Source organism: Carcharhinus amblyrhynchos, unplaced genomic scaffold (assembly GCF_965287045.1).
Source record: "Carcharhinus amblyrhynchos unplaced genomic scaffold, sCarAmb.v2.hapA scaffold_730, whole genome shotgun sequence".
Lineage (NCBI taxonomy): Eukaryota > Metazoa > Chordata > Chondrichthyes > Carcharhiniformes > Carcharhinidae > Carcharhinus > Carcharhinus amblyrhynchos.
Window position 1 is genome coordinate 47,751 of NW_027650470.1, and position 18,668 is coordinate 66,418.

Consider the following 18,668-nt stretch of genomic DNA (forward strand, 5'->3'; position numbering starts at 1 on the left):
TGTTTGCAGTGTTATTCCACTGAACCAGAAACCATGGTATATAATACCACAACGGGGAAAGACAGAGCGTTACAGAGAAAGAACTACAGGGGAGTTCATATTGATTGTTCCAGGAAAGAGCTAGCAGGGGTACAATGGGCTGAATAGCCTCTATCACTACTGTAGAAAGTTAAAGTTCCCTGAGTCCGAGATGGCTGCTCACTCACACACACACAAACACATACGTAACATACAGGTATATTGTGTACAAACATACAAACACATACATGTACAGATGCCCACATACACACATACATTTTCTCCCCCACACATACACACAAACCACACAGAGACACATGTAGATGCACACACACAGACGCATACTCACACACATGGAGAGACACACGTGTACACAGACAGAGACACACACACATTCACAAAGGCACACACACAAAGAGACACACACAGATATCAAACAAAGCACAGACTCATAAAGGCACACTAGTGACAGAAACACACATAAAAAAGAAGCTACGTGAAGGGTTTATTTCTGAGGACGCCACTCCCTCCCCCTCCCTCCTCACCGGCTCTGTTGCTCTCTCTGGCTGTGAGGCAGTGTGATACCTCAGTGATAGCTGGGGAGGCTGTGAAACAGGAAGTGTCTGACAGGATCTACACCTGCACCAGTCTACAATTCCGAACAGCATTCCCAAATGAAGCAATCCCAAACTGTTACCTCTCCATATCCCTCTGTACATTTCACACCCTCCATTCGGAACCTCTATCCCAATTCCCCTCACTGAGACAATCAGTGACTCACCAAACTGTCTCAATGAATCTCTCTTTATCCTCCCTCTAAATAGTTTAAACGTGGTGATGATTGACTCCAAATTCCCTGTTCCTGTCAGGAATTGTACCCTGACTCTGAGAGACCGGAATGCTGCACGAGGGTGATTTGGGGAGATGAATGTTGGACCTTTCCTGTGACACAGAGACAGCAGCTATCAGAACACCCAGGCCTCAACACAGATAGACCAACAGAAAGAGACGGAGTGAACCCTCCCTACTCCCACCCCCCCTCACCCTGTGTGTGTTCCAGTTTCTCATCCGTGGTTCCAGACAGCTCCATGGCCTCACCTTGGAGAACTAAACGTTCTCCAAGGCGGCCTTCACAACACATGACAGCGCAGAGTCACTGAGCAGAAACTGATAGCCAAGTTCCGCACACATGAGGACAGCCTCAACCGGGATCTTGGGTTCATGTCACACTATCTGTAATCCCCATGACTTGCCTGAACTTGCAACATCTCACTTACTGTCCTGTCTGGAGACAATACACATCTCTTTAACCCATGCTTAATGCTATCTCCACTCACATTGTCTGCACCTTTAAGACTTGATTAGCAGATTAGCTGTAAAGACTCGCATTCTAATCAGTATTCTGTAAACTGTGTGTGCCTTTATATGCCCTGTTTCTGAACAAAACTCTCCACTCACCTGCTGAAGGAACAGTGTGTTCCGAAAGCTTGTGTTTACCCCAGTTCAACGCCGGCATCTCCACATCTCACCGATCTCTGCCATCCCCTCAGTCCTACAACCCCACAGACTCTGCACTCTACCAATTCTTTAAGTTTTAAGTTTATTTATTAGTGTCTGAAGTAGGCTTACATTAACACTGCAATGAAGTTACTGTGAAAATCCCCTAGTCGCCACACTCCAGTGCCTGTCTGGTTACAGTGAGGGAGAATTTAGCATGGCTAATGCACATAACCAGTCTTTTAGACTGTGGGAGGAAACTGGAGCACCCGGAGGGAATCCACACAGACACGGGGAGAACATGCAAACTCTGCACAGAGAGTGACCCAAGCCGGGAATCGAACCCGGGTCCCTGGCGCTGTGAGGCAGCAGTGCTAACCACTGTGCTACCCTTGGCCTCTCAAACATTCCTGGTATTTTTTCAGGATGTTTTTATTGCAAGTTTTCATTTTCCATTTAACACAAGATGCAACAGTACAGTATTTCATTATTCCATATAAACACACAGAAAAGACCAGTGAGTATTCATATAAACTATTCCAATGATCGATCATTGCAGTCATCACCACCTCTTGTACAACCCCTGGATCAGCCCACCTACTGCCCCAGCCCCTACATGTCTTCCACATGTCTCCTGCCTAAGAGAGGACCCCACCCTCTGGGATGATGACCCACCCTCAGGTCCAATTGGTTCCCCAAACCAGGTGACCCTCTTCTGCCCTTCCCCTGACTGTGTGCAGTTTGTGAGAATTAAGCCAGACAGAATCCATGAGTTAAATCTGTGATTAAACTTACCCACGTACAAATATTCAAACTGTTAAAAAGATACAAACATCTCTAAACTTCCCACCAATACACTCAAACACACACACACAGATCTCAAACATACAGAAAACACAACTTTACAGATCAGATGTTAAACTCGGCCTGAGAAGATGCAGATTAAAAAGGTCAACAAAGGTTCAGGGATTGTGTCTGGACCTTTGGATTGTCCGTAGATCTCTGAAGGTGGAAGGACATGTTAGCAGGAAGGTGAAAAAGGCTAATGGGATATTTGCCTTTATCAGTTGAGGCACAGATTAGGGAAGTCATGTTGGAGTTGTGTAGAACTCTGGTGAGGCTGCAGCTGGAGCACTGTGTGCAGTTCTGGTCACCACATTACAGGAAGGATGTGAATACACTGGAGGGGGTGCAGAGGAGATTCACCAGGATGCTGCCTGGGATGGAACATTTACATTATGGAGAGAGGTTGGATAGACTTGGGTTGTTTTCTCTGGGGCAGAGAAACCTGATCGAGGTGTTCAAGATTATGAGGGGCACGGACAGAGTGGATAAGGAGTTTTAGCTGAAGGGTCAGTCACGAGGGGACAGAAGTTCAAGGTGAGGGGTGGGAGGTTTAGGGGGATTTGAGAAAAACCCTTTTTACCCAGAGGGTGGTGACGGTCTGGAATGCACTGCCTGGGAGGGTGGTGGAGGCGGGATGTCTCACATCCTTTACAAAATACCTGGGTGAGTATTTGACACCCCATAACATTCAGGGCAATGGGCCAAGTGCTGGCAGATGGGATTAGGTGGCAGGTCAGGTATTTCTAATGTCTCAGTACAGACTCGATGGGCTGAAGGGCCTCTTCTGCACTGTGTGATTTTTATGGTTCATTATCTCTGGAAGTTTGTTGTGTCTCCATGGAGTGAAATGATTTCCTGGGTGCAAATGAACAGGAACTTCAAATCGACACTGTGTTCAGCAAAAGTGTATTTCTTTGTTAAAGTTAATATTCCATTTGGTACAGAACATAGAAACATAGAACAGTACAGCATAGTACAGGCCCTTTGGCCCTCAATGTTGTGTAAGTAACTGGAGAGGTCAGGGAGGGTGCTGGAGGTGGGCATCTCCCATTGCAGTAATAACCCTCCACTAGAATGGAATGGTCAGGTGATTAAGTGTATGGGTCTGTATTCATTGGAGTTTACTCGTTGGAGTTTAGAAGGAAGAGGGGGGATCTTATAGAGACGTATAAGATAATGAATGGGATGGATAGGGTAGAGGTGGAGAGGCTCTTCCCGCTCAGAAAGGACAGTAGGACTAGGGGGCACAGTCTCAAGATAAGGGGGGGGGGCAGCTTAGGACGGAGTTGAGGAGGAACTTCTTCACTCAAAGGGTGGTGAATCTCTGGAATTCTCTGCCCGTTGAAGTGGTGGAGGCTGCCTCGCTCAATATATTTAAGAAGCGGGTAGATAGGTTTTTGTTCGGCAAGGGGATTAAGGGTTATGGGGAGAAAGCAGGAAAGTGGAACTGAGCCACGACAGATCAGCCATGATCTTATTGAATGGCGGGGCAGGCTCAAGGGGCTAGATGGCCTACTCCTGCTCCTATTTCTTATGTTCTTATGTTGAGAAGCCGGGGATTAACCATTCCCGAGGAAGTGAGAAGGCAGCACAGATTGCAGTCTGTTTCCGAGGGAGATCACACTCCTCAGATTGGGAATGAATTCCTCCCAGTCAATCTTCCCTGATTGGTCACCACTGCTCGGCTAACTGTAATCAGTAGACTGGCTCCCATTGGTCTGTTGGTTGTAATTGGTAACATGGTTCTGATTGGCAGACTGACTTAATTGGGTGATTAATTCTGATTGGTAGGCTGTCAATAGAAGTTGGTTCTGATTGGTAGGCTGTCATTGGCGGTTGGTTCTGATTGGTAGGCTGTCATTGGAGATTGGTTCTGATTGGTAGGCTGTCATTGGCGGTTGGTTCTGATTGGTAGGCTGTCATTGGAGATTGGTTCTGATTGGTAGGCTGTCATTGGCGGTTGGTTCTGATTGGTAGGCTGTCATTGGAGATTGGTTCTGATTGGTAGGTTGTCATTGGAGGTTGGTTCTGATTGGTAGGCTGGTTGTAATCAATAGGCTTATTACAAAACCCATAGCAAGTGAATCAAGTTAATTATTTGAATTATATTTTCTCCTTGATAAAATGTAACATTAACTCCCAAACACTGGTTACCTTTATAATGGTTGGATTGCACACAGCAGACACCCCTCACTAACTGGACTGTTCCTATCTCTCTCTCTAACAGTGTATTGAATCGCAGTCCTGCCTATCTTGTCCATGAGATCATTTTAGTCGATGACTTCAGTGACGACCGTAAGTATCGGATAACCTCCGGACTGACCTTTCCTTTAAGGATACGGAGAATGGGGAAAGTGATAGTTGAAGAATGAACAGATACAATGGCCTCATTGTGTGATGTCTCACAGAATCATTATGGTGCAGATCGGGTTTGCACTGACTCCTGATCCCAACCCACTGTCTTATCCCCATAACCTTGCACAGTCTCTCTCTTCAGATAGCAATCCAATTCACTTTGGAATCTCTGCCCCCCCCACGATCAATCCTGCCTTCACCACCCTCTCAGGAAGTCCATTCCAGACTCCAATCACTCTCTGGGTGGAAAAACTTGTTCTCAGATCACTTTTCCAACTTTTGCCAATGAGTTTGAATCTGTACCCTCTAGTTCTTGGTTCTGTCTTGAGTGGTAACAGTTTCTCTCTATTTACCCTGTCTGTACCCCTCTGGATCCTGATTATCTTTATCAAGTTTCCTTTCAGCCACCCTTTCTCCAAGGAAAACAGTCCCAACCTCTCCAATTCTCATAGCTACAGTTCTTTATCTGGAGAATCAATGTTGTGAATTTGCTCCATACTCTCTCCAACATCCTCACATCCTTCCTCATGTCTGACATGAAGTGCCGGAAGATTGGAAAACGGCTAATGTTACGCCGTTGTTTAAGAAGGGTGCCAGGCAAAAGGCGGGGAATTATAGGCCGGTTAGTTTAACGTCTGTTGTAGGTAAAATGTTAGAATCTGTCATTAAGGAGGAAATTGCGAGGCATCTTGAAGGGAATTGCTTGATAGAGCAGACGCAGCACGGTTTCATTAAAGGGAAGTCGTGTCTGACAAATTTACTGGAGTTCTATGAGGATGTGTCTAGGGCAGTGGATAGAGGAGAGCCGGTGGATGTGGTCTTTCTGGATTTTCAGAAGGCGTTTGACAAAGTGCCTCACAAGAGGTTATTGCAGAAGGTCAGGGGACATGGAGTTGGGGGTAGGGTGTTAGCGTGGATAGAGGATTGGTTGTCAAATAGGAGGCAGAGAGTGGGGGTCAATGGGTGCTATTCGGATTGGCGGTTGGTGACTAGTGGGGTGCCCCAGGGGTCGGTGCTGGGGCCTCAGCTATTTACCATTTATATAGATGATCTGGAGGAGGGAACCGAGTGTATGGTGTCGAAATTTGCTGATGACACCAAGATTGGTGGAACGGCAAATTGTGCGGAGGGTGTGGAGAGTCTGCAGAAGGATCTAGATAGGCTGGGCGAATGGGCCAGGAAATGGCAAATGGAATTTAATGTTGGCAAGTGCGAGGTGGTCCACTTTGGTAGGAAGGACTATTACTTACGTGGCGAAAAACTGCAGCAGGCGACGGTGCAGAGGGACCTCGGGGTCCTTGTGCATGAGTCGCAAAAACCCAGCTTGCAGGTGCAGCAGGTGGTCAGGAAGGCGAATGGGATGCTGGCCTTCATAGCGAGGGGGATTGAATATAAAAGTAGGGAGGTCTTGCTGCAGCTGTATAGGGCATTGGTGAGGCCGCAGCTGGAGTACTGTGTGCAGTTTTGGGCGCCGCACCTGCGCAAGGATATTTTGGCCCTGGAGGGAGTGCAGAGGAGGTTTACTAGGCTGATACCGGAGTTGAGGGGATTGAGCTATGAGGAGAGGCTGAATAAACTAGGCTTGTACTCGTTAGAGTTTAGAAGAATGAGGGGAGATCTCATTGAGACGTATAAGATGATGAATGGGATGGATAGGATAGAGGTGGAGAGACTCTTCCCGCTCAAAAAAGACAGTAGGACTAGGGGGCACAGCCTCAAGATAAAGGGGAGGCGGTTTAGAACGGAGTTGAGGAGGAACTTCTTCACTCAAAGGGTGGTGAATCTCTGGAATTCTCTGCCCGTTGAAGTGGTGGAGGCTGCCTCGCTAAATATTTTTAAGAAGCGGGTTGATGGGTTCTTGATAAGAGCGGGGATTAAGGGTTATGGGGAGAGGGCGGGAAAGTGGAACTGAGCCACAACAGATCAGCCATGATCTTATTGAATGGCGGGGCAGGCTCGAAGGGCTAGATGGCCTACTCCTGCTCCTATTTCTTATGTTCTTATGTTCTTATGTACGTGTGGAACTGGACACAGTACTCTAGATGAGGCCTAGCTAAGTAGTTAGGCCGCATTTGGAGTATTGTGTATAATTCTGGTTGCTGCACTACCGGAAGGATATTGATGCATTGGAAAGGGTGTAGAAGAGATTTTCCAGGACTTTGCCTAGTTTGGAGGATATGGACTATGAAGAAAGGTTGAACAAACTTGGATTGTTTTCACTGGAGCGCCGGGGGGACCTGATAGAGGTTTACAAGATTATGACAGACTTGGATAGAGTCAGAGACATTTTCCCAGGGCCAAAGGGTTAATTACTCTGGGGGATAGTTTGAAAGTGAGGGGAGAAAGTTGAAAAGAGATGCAAGGGTCAGTCTTTCACACAGAGGGTGGTGAATGCCTGGAACGTGCTGCCGAAGGAGGTGATGGAAGCAAATTCTATATCAACGTTCAAGAGGCACCTGGATAGATACATGAATAGGCCTGGAATAGAGGGATATGGATCATGTAGAAGCAAGAAAATATTGGATTAGAGAGGCATCTGTGCTGACACAGACTTGGTGGGTCATAGGGCATGTTCCTGTGCTGTACTGTTCTTTGTTCTTCGATACAAGTTTAACATGACCTCCTTCCTCTTGTACTCAATGTCCCTATTAATAAAGTCGAAGATACCATCTGCTTTATTAACGAGTCTCTCAACACATGCTGTCTCTTCAATGACCTATATACATAGACACAGAGCTCTCTCTGTTCCTACACCTCCTTTAGACTTTCTCCCTTTGTTTTATACCGGTCTCTCCATATTCTTCCTGCCAACATGAATCACCTCACATTTCTCTGCATTGAACATCATCTGCCACTTGTCAGCCCAGTTCACCCACGTGTCAATATCCTTTTGATATTCAAAACTCTCCCCATCGCGGTTGACAATGTTTCCAATCTTTGTATCACCTGCAAGTTTTGAAACCATATTCTGAACACCACAGTCTAGGTCATTAATAACATAAGAAATAGGAGCAGGAGTAGACCATCTAGCCCTTCGAGCCTGCCCCACCATTCAATAAGATCATGGCTGATCTGAAGTGGATCAGTTCCACATTCCCGCCCTCTCCCCATAACCCTTAATTCCCCTGTCTATCAGAAACCTATCTACCCATGACTTAAATATATTGAGCGAGTTAGCCTCCACCACTTCAACGGGCAGAGAATTCCAGAGATTCACCACCCTTTGAGTGAAGAAGTTCCTCCTCAACTCTGATCCAAACTGCACCCCCCTTATCTTGAGGCTGTGCCCTCTAGTCCTACTATCCTTTCTGAGCTGGAAGAATCTCTCTACCTCTGCCCTATCCATCCCCTTCATTATCTTATACGTCTCTATAAGATCCCCCCTCAGCCTTCTAAACTCCCAACAAGTACAAACCCAGTCTATTTAGTCTCTCTTCATAGTCCAACCCCCTCATCTCCGGTATCAGCCTAGTAAACCTCCTCTGCACTCCCTCCAAGGCCAAAATATCCTTGTGCAAGTGCGGCGACCAAAACTGCACACAGTACTCCAGCTGCGGCCTCACCAATGCCCTATACAGCCACAGCAAGACCTCCCTACTTTTATATTCAATCCCCCTCGCTATGAAGGCCAGCATCCCATTCGCCTTCCTGACCACCTGCTGCACCTGCAGACTGGGTTTTTGCGACTCATGCACAAGGACCCCGAGGTCCCTCTGCACCGTAGCATGCTGCAGCTTTTCGCCCATTAAATAGTAATTCCTCCTACTATTATTTCTGCCAAAGTGGATAACCTCACACTTGCTAACATTGTACTCCATCTGCCAGGTCCTCGCCCACTCACTCAGCCTATCCAGATCTCTCTGCAGACTTTCCACACCCTCCACACAATTTGCTTTTCCACTCATCTTCGTTTCATCAGCAAATTTCATCACCCTACACTCAGCCCCCTCCTCCAGATCATCTATATAAATGGTAAAAAGCTGAGGCCCCAGCACCGACCCCTGCGGCACTCCACTAGTCACCAACCACCAATCCGAATAGCACCCGTTGACCCCCACTCTCTGCCTCGTATTTGACAACCAATCCTCTATCCACGCTAACACCTTACCCCCAACTCCATGCCCTCTAACCTTCTGAAGCAACCTTTTGTGAGGCACCTTATCAAACACCTTTTGGAAATCTAGAAACACCACATCCACTGGTTCCCCTCTGTCTACCGCACTAGTCACATCCTCATAGAAATCCAATAAATTCGTCAAACATGACTTCCCCTTAACGAATCCGTGCTGCGTCTGCTCTATTAAACCATTCTTTTCTAGGTGCCTCGCTATTTAAACAAAGAACAAAGAACAACCCAGCACGGGAAACAGGCCCTTCGGCCCAACGAGCCCACGCCGCCGCATCCTCCTACACCTACCCTGCCCTGTGTGTATGTGAGTGGAACCCCTAATGTAGCCAGATTCAGGGGAGAATAGTGTCAATTTGGTACACCAATCAGCCTAAGAGTACATCTTTGGGGTGTGGGAGGAATGCTCATACATCCTACCCCTAAGAATTTTTTCCAATAATTTTCCTACCACTGATGTCAAACTCACTGGTCTGTAATTACCAGGGTTATCCCTACTACCCTTTTTCAACAGCGGTACCACATTAGCTACCCTCCAGTCTTCTGGGACCTCACCTGTGTTCAAAGAAGAGACAAAGATTTGCGTCAGAGGCCCAGCAATTTCATCTTTCACCTCCCTAAGCAGCCTGGGATAAATACCATCAGGCCCCGGAGCTTTATCCGTTTTTATGCTACCTAAAAACCTTAGCACTTCCTCCCTCATAATAGATATTTCCTTTCACTGATCTACAGATCCCTCCAAGACATTACACGACACCAAACCCCTCTCCTTCGTGAATACCGACGCAAAGTATTCATTCAGGATCTCCCCCATTCCCTCAGACTCGGTACATAACTCCCCACTTTTGTCCCTAAGAGGACCAATTTCCCCTCTAACCACTCTCTTGCTCCTAATATAGGAATAAAATGCCTTTGGATTTTCCTTAATCCTATCAGCCAAAGCCATTTCATGCCCTCTTTTCGCCCTTTTAACTCCCCTTTTCTTCTTTGATGACGGATTCTAGCATTTTTCTAACTAATATATTATATTAACTAATGTATATTAACTAACTAATATTAATTAACTAATGTATTAACTAATACATTAATATATATGAGGAAGATTAAGGGTCCCAACATTGACCCCTGGGAAACTCCACTACAAACCTTCCTCCAATTTGAAAACCAACCATTTATCACCACTCTCTCTTTCCTATCACTCAGCCAATTTCTCATCCAAGTGCCTACTTTCCCTTTTATTCTGTGAGCCGGAATTTTGCTCACAAGTCTGTTGTAAAGCACTGTATCAAATACCTTTTGAAAATCCATGTACACATCAACTGTGTTACCCTTGTCAACCTCAAAAAACTCTAGCAAATTAATTAAACGTTATTTTAATTTAATGAATCTATGCTGGCTTTCCTTAATTATCCTGTATTTGTCTCAGTGCTATTGATTTTGTCTCAAACTAGTTTCCAGAGGTTTCCCTCCCATTGAAGTCAAACTGCTCTATAGTAACCGGCTTTATCCTTGTGCCCCTTTTTGAACAAAGGTGTAACATTCACAATTCTCCAGTGTTCTGGCAGAGTAGGATTTAGCTTTCTCCCTCTTCCTTTTATCAATAATAAGCAGTGCAGCATTGCCCCTGATGAGTTAGTTATTTTATCTCCCACACTGTTCCTTTGGGGAATACTGGGGAACTGCTGGAAGGTTTTCCAAGCTGGTTGGCGGTCTGATGAATGGTGTTGGATGCTCTCTCTGTAGCCAGCAGTTCCTGGTGCTGGACACAAGCCTACAGCTGCTGTCCAGTGGTAGGGGCACTGCCCACTGCGCTCCCAGCTCTCCAGTGATCAGGCAGTGAATGTAACGTCTTGCTGAGGATCCAAGGTGGAGACAGAGGCTACCATTCTCCCAAAAGTGCTGAATTGGTGGGAAAACTGTTCTAGATCCTGGCTGTTTTGTCAGTTCATCTTCGCACCTGAATCTCCCTCAGTCTGTGCGCTGCGGAGGTCCCAGTTGTGAACTCAGTTGTGAATCTCATTGAAAACCCAGGCAGACGGGGGTCTGTTTGCGCCAGAGTTTGACAGTTCTGGAGCTCTGCGCATGCACAGTGGCCCCGATCCGTCAGTCGCCCCATTTGCTGTCCAGCTCGATCACTGGCCAGCCCGGGACCCCCACAGTGCTGCCCCTTCAGCCCCCCCCCCCAGTCATGATCATGGCCCCCACATCAATTCCCAGGCCAGCCCTGACTGCCCCCCCCCCCCCTGTCCTGGAGTGCCCACCCCCTCCCCCCAGCAGAGGCGATCCTCACCCCCCCCTCACCCAGCAGACGTTCCCCCCACTCCACCCGGGGTCAGATCCCACGTCCTCTTCCCCCAGGAGGCAGGCCAGCCTGCCCCGGGCAGACACCCCCAGCCCGTCCCAATCTCTGCTCTCCCTCCACCCTAGACTGATCCTGTCTGCAGAGTGGCAGCGGGTCCCCCCCCCACTCCCACCCCCACCAATCGCCCCTAGGCTCTGCCCACAATAGGCCCTGCCCCCATGGCACTGCCCATGTCCCAGGGAGGCTCCTGGGCATGGGCACTTTGCCCCTTGGGCAGTCATGGGGACAGAGGCTGGCACTGCCAGGGTGCCCATGCCCAGGGGGCACCACCCCCCTGTCACCCAACCCCCCCGATTACCCCCCCCCCATCCATTCCGGCAGGGTCTCCCGCTGGTTCCCCGAATGTAGGGAGCTGGAATGATGTACTCCTGACAGGGTGGGAGATTCGATCCGATAATTAACCCGTATACATATTTATAATTTGTGTAGAAAAGATTTAAATGACTTGCCTGCCTTCCCGCCGGTCTCCAGTGTGGTCTGCCCTGCGACTGTTCGCCAGCTCTGGGAGATGTGCGTGGGTTCCCGGCACACGCACAAATCCCCGTGTGGGGCTGCAGACGCACATCTCCCCCCTGCGATCCGACAGACAGGTTGTGGGAATGGGAAAATCACAGCCTCGGTGGGCAGAGTTGGGAAAGTTACTCCATGGTGCCATCAGCTGGACACAGTCTGAATCTGCACTGTTCCAGCAGGTTCGTATTTCACACAATCACAAGGCAGGATGAGGCCATTCAGCCCATTGTGTCTGCGCTGGCTCCCTAAACCAGCATCATGTCTTAGTGCCATTTTCCCACACCCCTTCACAGTGTTTCTATTTAAATAATCATCAAATACCCTCTCGAATGCCTCGACTGAAGCTGCCTCCACCACACTTCCAGACCCCAGCCGCTCACTGTGACAAACTATTTCCTCACATCACATTTGCTTGTTTTATAAATCACTAAACCTGGGACAGCACGGCAGCACAGTGGTTAGCACTGCTGCCTCACTGCATCAGGGACACAGGTTCAATTCCTGGCTTGGGTCACTGTCTGTGTGGAGTCTGCACATTCTCCCCATGTCTGCATGGGTTTCCTCTGGGTGTTCTGGTTTCCTCCCACAGTCTGAAAGACGTGCTGGTTAGATTCTTTGGCCGTGCTAAATTCTCCCTCAGAGTAACCCGAACAGGCACCGGAATGTGGCAACAGGTGGATTTTCACAGTAACTTCATTGCAGTGTTAATGTAAGCCGACTTGTGACATTTAAAGATAAATAAACTTAAAACTTTCATTCTCAATCCTTTTATGAGTGAGAACAGTTTCTCCCTGTGTATTCTGTCCAGCTCCCTCATGATTTTGAACATCTCTATTAAATCTCCTCTTAACCTTCTTCTCTCCAAGGAGAACAGTCCCAACCTCTCCGTTCTATCCTCATAACTGAAGTTTCTCATCCCTGGAACCATTCTGACAATCCTCTTCTGTACTCACGTCCTTCCTACAGTGTGGCGCCCAGAACCCTACCCAATATTCCAGCTGAGCTCTAACTAGTGTCTTACTGAAATTTACTATAATCTCCCTGCTCTTGTATCCTGTGTCACATGCGCATTTACTTTCTTTACAAGTCTCCCATGAGGGACCTTTGCTAAAATCCATATAAACTACATCAACTGCCCTACCCTCGTCTACACACTTGGTCACCTCCTCAAAAAATTCAATTAAAATTTGTTAGACCTGACCTCCATCTGAAAAACCATGCTGATTATCCCTGATCAAACCTTGCTGCTCCAAATGCAGATAGATTCTCTCCTTCAGAATCTTCCCCAGTAGTTTCCCAACCACAGAGATGAGACTCGCTGGTCTGTAATTCTCTGGCTTGTCTCTACAACCTTTCTTAAATAGTGGAACTACATGCTCTGTTCCCCAGTTGTCTGGCACGAGCCATGACTGGAGAGGAATTGAGAATTTGGGTCAGAGCCCCCTGTAATCTCCTCCATCGCCTCCCACAACAGCCTGGAACACAATTCATCCGGACCTGGAGATTTATCCACTTTTAAACCTCCAATACCTTGTCCTTCCCAATGTCCATTTGTTCAAGAACCTCACAGTCTCTCCCTGAATTCCACACTACTGTCCTCATTCTCCTGGGTGAAATTGGATGTGAAATATCCATTCAACACCCTACCAATGTCCTCTGGTTCCAGCCACAGATTTCCCCCGAGGAACCCACTCTTTCCCAAGTTACCCTTTTCCCATTGATATACTTACAGATTATCTTGTGATGTGAAAGTTCCCGTGGTCCTGATTTGAAGCAGGAAGGAATCTCCAGCTTCCTCGCCAGTATTTAATCATCAAACAACATCCTAAAATCTGGTCATTATCACAATGCTGTTTGTGGGATCTTGCTGTGCACAAATTGGAGGCCTCACTTCCTCCATTACAACATTGACTGACCATCAAAAGGGCTTAATTGGCTGTGAAGCAGCTTGAGATGTCAGGGATGTGAAAGGTGCTGTGTAAATTGCAGGACTTTGTTTTTTGATTTGAATCAGTTGGGTCTGTTTGATTCTCCGGTACTCTCAGGTTTGGACTGGTGATGGGGAGGGGGCCTCGGGAGGGGCCAGGGCCCTTGGGAGAGGTTGGGGGGGGGGGAACTGGTCAGAGGAGGGGTTGAGGCACTGGCGAGGGGGTGGGGCCCTTGGGAGGGGTCAGGGGCCTCAGGAGAGGTCGGGGGGAGTTGTCGGGGAGGGGTTGAGGCACCTCGGGAGGTGTCGGGGGGGGGAGAGGGGGAGGGCCCTCGGGAGGTGTCGGGGGGGGAGGGGGGAGGGCCCTCGGGAGGTGTCGGGGGGGGGAGGGGGGAGGGCCCTCGGGAGGTGTCGGGGGGGGAGGGCCCTCGGGAGGTGTCGGGGGGGAGGGGGAGGGCCCTCGGGAGGTGTCGGGGGGGGGAGGGGGGAGGGCCCTCGGGAGGTGTCGGGGGGGAGGGGGGAGGGCCCTCGGGAGGTGTCGGGGGGGAGGGGGGAGGGCCCTCGGGAGGTGTCGGGGGGGGAGGGCCCTCGGGAGGTGTCGGGGGGGAGGGGGGAGGGCCCTCGGGAGGTGTCGGGGCGGGGAGGGGGGAGGGCCCTCGGGAGGTGTCGGGGGGGAGGGGGGAGGGCCCTCGGGAGGTGTCGGGGGGGAGGGGGGAGGGCCCTCGGGAGGTGTCGGGGGGGAGGGGGGAGGGCCCTCGGGAGGTGTCGGGGGGGGGAGGGCCCTCGGGAGGTGTCGGGGGGGAGGGGGGAGGGCCCTCGGGAGGTGTCGGGGGGGGGAGGGGGGAGGGCCCTCGGGAGGTGTCGGGGGGGGGAGGGCCCTCGGGAGGTGTCGGGGGGGAGGGGGGAGGGCCCTCGGGAGGTGTCGGGGGAGGGGGGAGGGCCCTCGGGAGGTGTCGGGGGGGAGGGGGGAGGGCCCTCGGGAGGTGTCGGGGGGGGAGGGCCCTCGGGAGGTGTCGGGGGGGAGGGGGGAGGGCCCTCGGGAGGTGTCGGGGGGGAGGGGGGAGGGCCCTCGGGAGGTGTCGGGGGGAGGGGGGAGGGCCCTCGGGAGGTGTCGGGGGGGGAGGGGGGAGGGCCCTCGGGAGGTGTCGGGGGGGGGAGGGCCCTCGGGAGGTGTCGGGGGGGAGGGGGGAGGGCCCTCGGGAGGTGTCGGGGGGGGGAGGGGGGAGGGCCCTCGGGAGGTGTCGGGGGGGAGGGGGGAGGGCCCTCGGGAGGTGTCGGGGGGGAGGGGGGAGGGCCCTCGGGAGGTGTCGGGGGGGGGAGGGCCCTCGGGAGGTGTCAGGGGGGAGGGGGGAGGGCCCTCGGGAGGTGTCGGGGGGGGGAGGGGGGAGGGCCCTCGGGAGGTGTCGGGGGGGAGGGCCCTCGGGAGGTGTCGGGGGGGGAGGGGGGAGGGCCCTCGGGAGGTGTCGGGGGGGAGGGGGGAGGGCCCTCGGGAGGTGTCGGGGGGGGAGGGCCCTCGGGAGGTGTCGGGGGGGGAGGGCCCTCGGGAGGTGTCGGGGGGGAGGGGGGAGGGCCCTCGGGAGGTGTCGGGGGGGAGGGGGGAGGGCCCTCGGGAGGTGTCGGGGGGGAGGGGGGAGGGCCCTCGGGAGGTGTCGGGGGGGAGGGGGGAGGGCCCTCGGGAGGTGTCGGGGGGGGAGGGGGGAGGGGGGAGGGCCCTCGGGAGGTGTCGGGGGGGAGGGGGGAGGGCCCTCGGGAGGTGTCGGGGGGGGGAGGGGGGAGGGCCCTCGGGAGGTGTCGGGGGGGAGGGGGGAGGGCCCTCGGGAGGTGTCGGGGGGGAGGGGGGAGGGCCCTCGGGAGGTGTCGGGGCGGGGGGGGAGGGGGGAGGGCCCTCGGGAGGGGGGAGGGCCCTCGGGAGGTGTCGGGGGGGGGGAGGGGGAGGGCCCTCGGGAGGGGGGAGGGCCCTCGGGAGGTGTCGGGGGGGAGGGGGGGAGACGGGGAGGGGGGAGGGCCCTCGGGAGGTGTTGAGGGGGGAGACGGGGAGGGGGGAGGGCTCTGTGAGGTGAAACTTTGTTATCTGGTATCTTCCACTTGCTGTCAAACTCTGATCCTGTGCCATTCTCTCTCTCCAGCCAATGACTGCCAGTTACTGACCAAACTCCCAAAGGTGAAATGTTTCCGGAATAATCACCGGGAAGGTGAGGTGGGAGCTGCCGGTAACTCACTCGTATGGTTCATAAACTCTCCGTCCTGCTCCACAATCTCCCACATGATTGCATTAGATTGGATTGGATTTGATTTGATTTATTATTGTCACATGTATTAAAATACAGTGAACAGTATTGTTTCTTACGCACTATACAGACAAAGCATACTGTTCATAGAGAAGGAAATGAGACAGTGCAGAGTGTAGTGTTACAGTCATAACTGGGGTGTGGAGAAAGATCAGCTTAACGCGAGGTAGGTCCATTCAAAAGTCTGACAGCAGCAGGGAAGAAGCTGTTCTTCAGTCCCCACCAGACCTCTCCCAGGGGCCCCACCCCCACCCCATCTCCATCAGCACCTCCCCCCGAGGGCCCTCCCCTCTCCTGGGGGCCCCACCCCCTCCCCGTCTTCCCCCCACCAGACCTCTCCTGGGGGCCCCACCCCCTCCCCATCTCCATCAGCACCTCCCCCCCGAGGGCCCTCCCCTCCCCCGGGGGCCCCACCCCCTCCCCATCTCCATCAGCACCTCCCCCCCGAGGGCCCTCCCCCCTCCCCGTCTTCCCCCCACCAGACCTCTCCCGGGGGCCCCACCCCCTCCCAGCACCCCCCCCGAGGTTGGGACGTGATCTCAGACTTTTGTATCTTTTTCCCGATGGAAGAAGGTGGAAGAGAGAATGTCTGGGGTGCTTGGGGGTTCTTGATTATACTGGCTGCAGGACTTTATTCACAACCTTTTGTAGTTCCTTGCAGTCTTGGGCAGAGCAGGAGCCATACCAAGTGTGATACAACCAGAGAATGTTTTGTAGGGTGTTAAAGTTGGTGAGAGTCAATGCAGACATGCCAAATTTCCTCAGACTTTGATTAGTAAGTTTGCAGATGACACAAAGGTTGGTGGATTTGCGGATAGCAATGAGGACCATCAGAGGATACAGCAGGATATAGATCGGTCGGAGACTTGGGAGGAGAAATGGCAAACGGAGTTTAATCCAGACAAATGTGAGCTGATGCATTTTGGAAGGTGTAATACAGATAGGTAACATACAGTAAATAGCAGAACCCTTAAGAATATTGATAGACAGAGGGACCCGGGTGTAGACAGGTCACTGAAAGTGGAAATGCAGGTGGAGAAGGTAGACAAGAAGGCATACGGCATGCTTGCCTTCATCAGCTGGGGCATTGAGTTTAAAAATTGGCAAGTCATGTTGCAGCTTTATAGAACCTCAGTGAGGTTGCACTTGGAATATAGTGTTCAATTCTGGTTGCCACACTACCAGAAGGATGTGGAGGCTTTGGAGAGGATACAGAAAAGATTTACCAGGATGTTGCCTGGTGTGGAGGGCATCAGCTATGAGGAGAGGTTGGAGAAACTTGCTTTGTTCTCACTGGAATGACGGAGGTTGAGGGGAGACCTGATAGAAGTCTACAGGATTATGAGAGGCATGGACAGAGTGGATAGTCAGAAGCTTTTTCCCAGGCTGGAAGAGTTAATTACTCGGGGGCAGAGGTTTAAGGTGTGAGGGGCAAGGTTTAAAGGAGATGTACGAGGCAGATATTTTACACAGAGGGTGGTGGGTGCCTGGAACTCATTGCTGGGGGAGGTAGTGGAAGTGGATACGGTAGTGACTTTTAAGGGGCATCTTGACGAGTACATGAACAGGATGGGAATAGAGGGATATGGTCCCCAGAAGGATAGGGGGTTTTAGTTCAGTTGGGCAGCATGGTCGGTACAGGCTTGGAGGGCCGAAGGGCCTGTTCCTGTGCTGTAATTTTCTTTTGCCCTGAGAAGGTAGAGGCATTAGTGGACTTTCTTAGAATCATAGAATCCTACAGTGCAGAAGGAGGCCGTTCAGCCCATCGAGTTTGCTCTGACCACAATCCCACCCAGGCCCTATCCCCATAACCCCATGCATTTCCCCTAGCTAGTCCCCCTGACACTAAGGGGCAATTTAGCCTGGCTGATCCACCTAACCCACACACCTTTGGGCTGTGGGAGGAAACCAGAGCACCTGGAGGAAACCCACATGGATATGGGGAGAAGGCGCAAACCCCATACAGACAGCAACCCAAGCCAGGAATCAAACCTGCGTCCCTGGCACCGTGAGGCAACAGTGCTAACTACTGTGCCAGCATGCCACTCATATAGCACTAACTATAGTGTCAGTATGGAGGGAGTTTCTGTTCTTATTTCCCCAGTGTTTGGCCTGTGATAGAGACTGGGTCTGTGAATATGGCAGCAGCTGTTCTTAGTGTTGGGAGGAGGGTCCCAACAGGGTCCGAGACCCCGCTCCCCATTCCGCTCCCAGACACAAAGCCAGAACTGAACCAGAGTGTCAGAGAGCTTGTACTGAGCGTGTACTCTTCATGTGGAATTGTTGTCTGGCTATTTGACTGTGGAGCACTTCACCTCTCACTCAGCAGGCAGCAGTGGGTGTTTTTTCACAGGTTGGGGGTTAGGGAGTTTGGAGGTGTTTGAGGACAGGATGGTTTTGCCCTCTGTGGCGATGTGATTATTTCTAGTCAATGGTCTGATTATCGAGTTATTGTAGACGCAGTGGCTCTGAGCTTACACACACTGGTGCTCCAGTCTCTGGGCAATGACATTGTGTTTGTGTCAGGGTTGATCCGATCGCGGGTCCGAGGGGCTGAAGTTGCTGAAGCCGGAGTCCTGACCTTCCTGGACAGTCACTGCGAGGTCAACAAGGACTGGCTGCCTCCCCTGCTCCAGAGAGCCAAAGAGGTGAGACATTGTTTTCCATCTCCAGGGTAAAGGGATCCCACCCCCAGAGTGCCAGGATCGAGCTATCCCACCTCTCTCTCTCGGAGTG

At 51.5% G+C, this 18,668-nt stretch overlaps 1 protein-coding gene across 1 annotated transcript in view; it reads left to right on the forward strand.

Moving 5' to 3' along the window:
* Window positions 1-18,668, forward strand: part of LOC145339896 (polypeptide N-acetylgalactosaminyltransferase 14-like) — a 46,700-nt gene that overhangs the window by 17,021 nt on the left and 11,011 nt on the right. Inside the window, 3 exon segments of the mRNA XM_080184435.1 lie at window positions 4,589-4,656; window positions 15,771-15,836; window positions 18,459-18,580. Coding sequence (XP_080040561.1) covers window positions 4,589-4,656; window positions 15,771-15,836; window positions 18,459-18,580 — 256 coding nt within the window.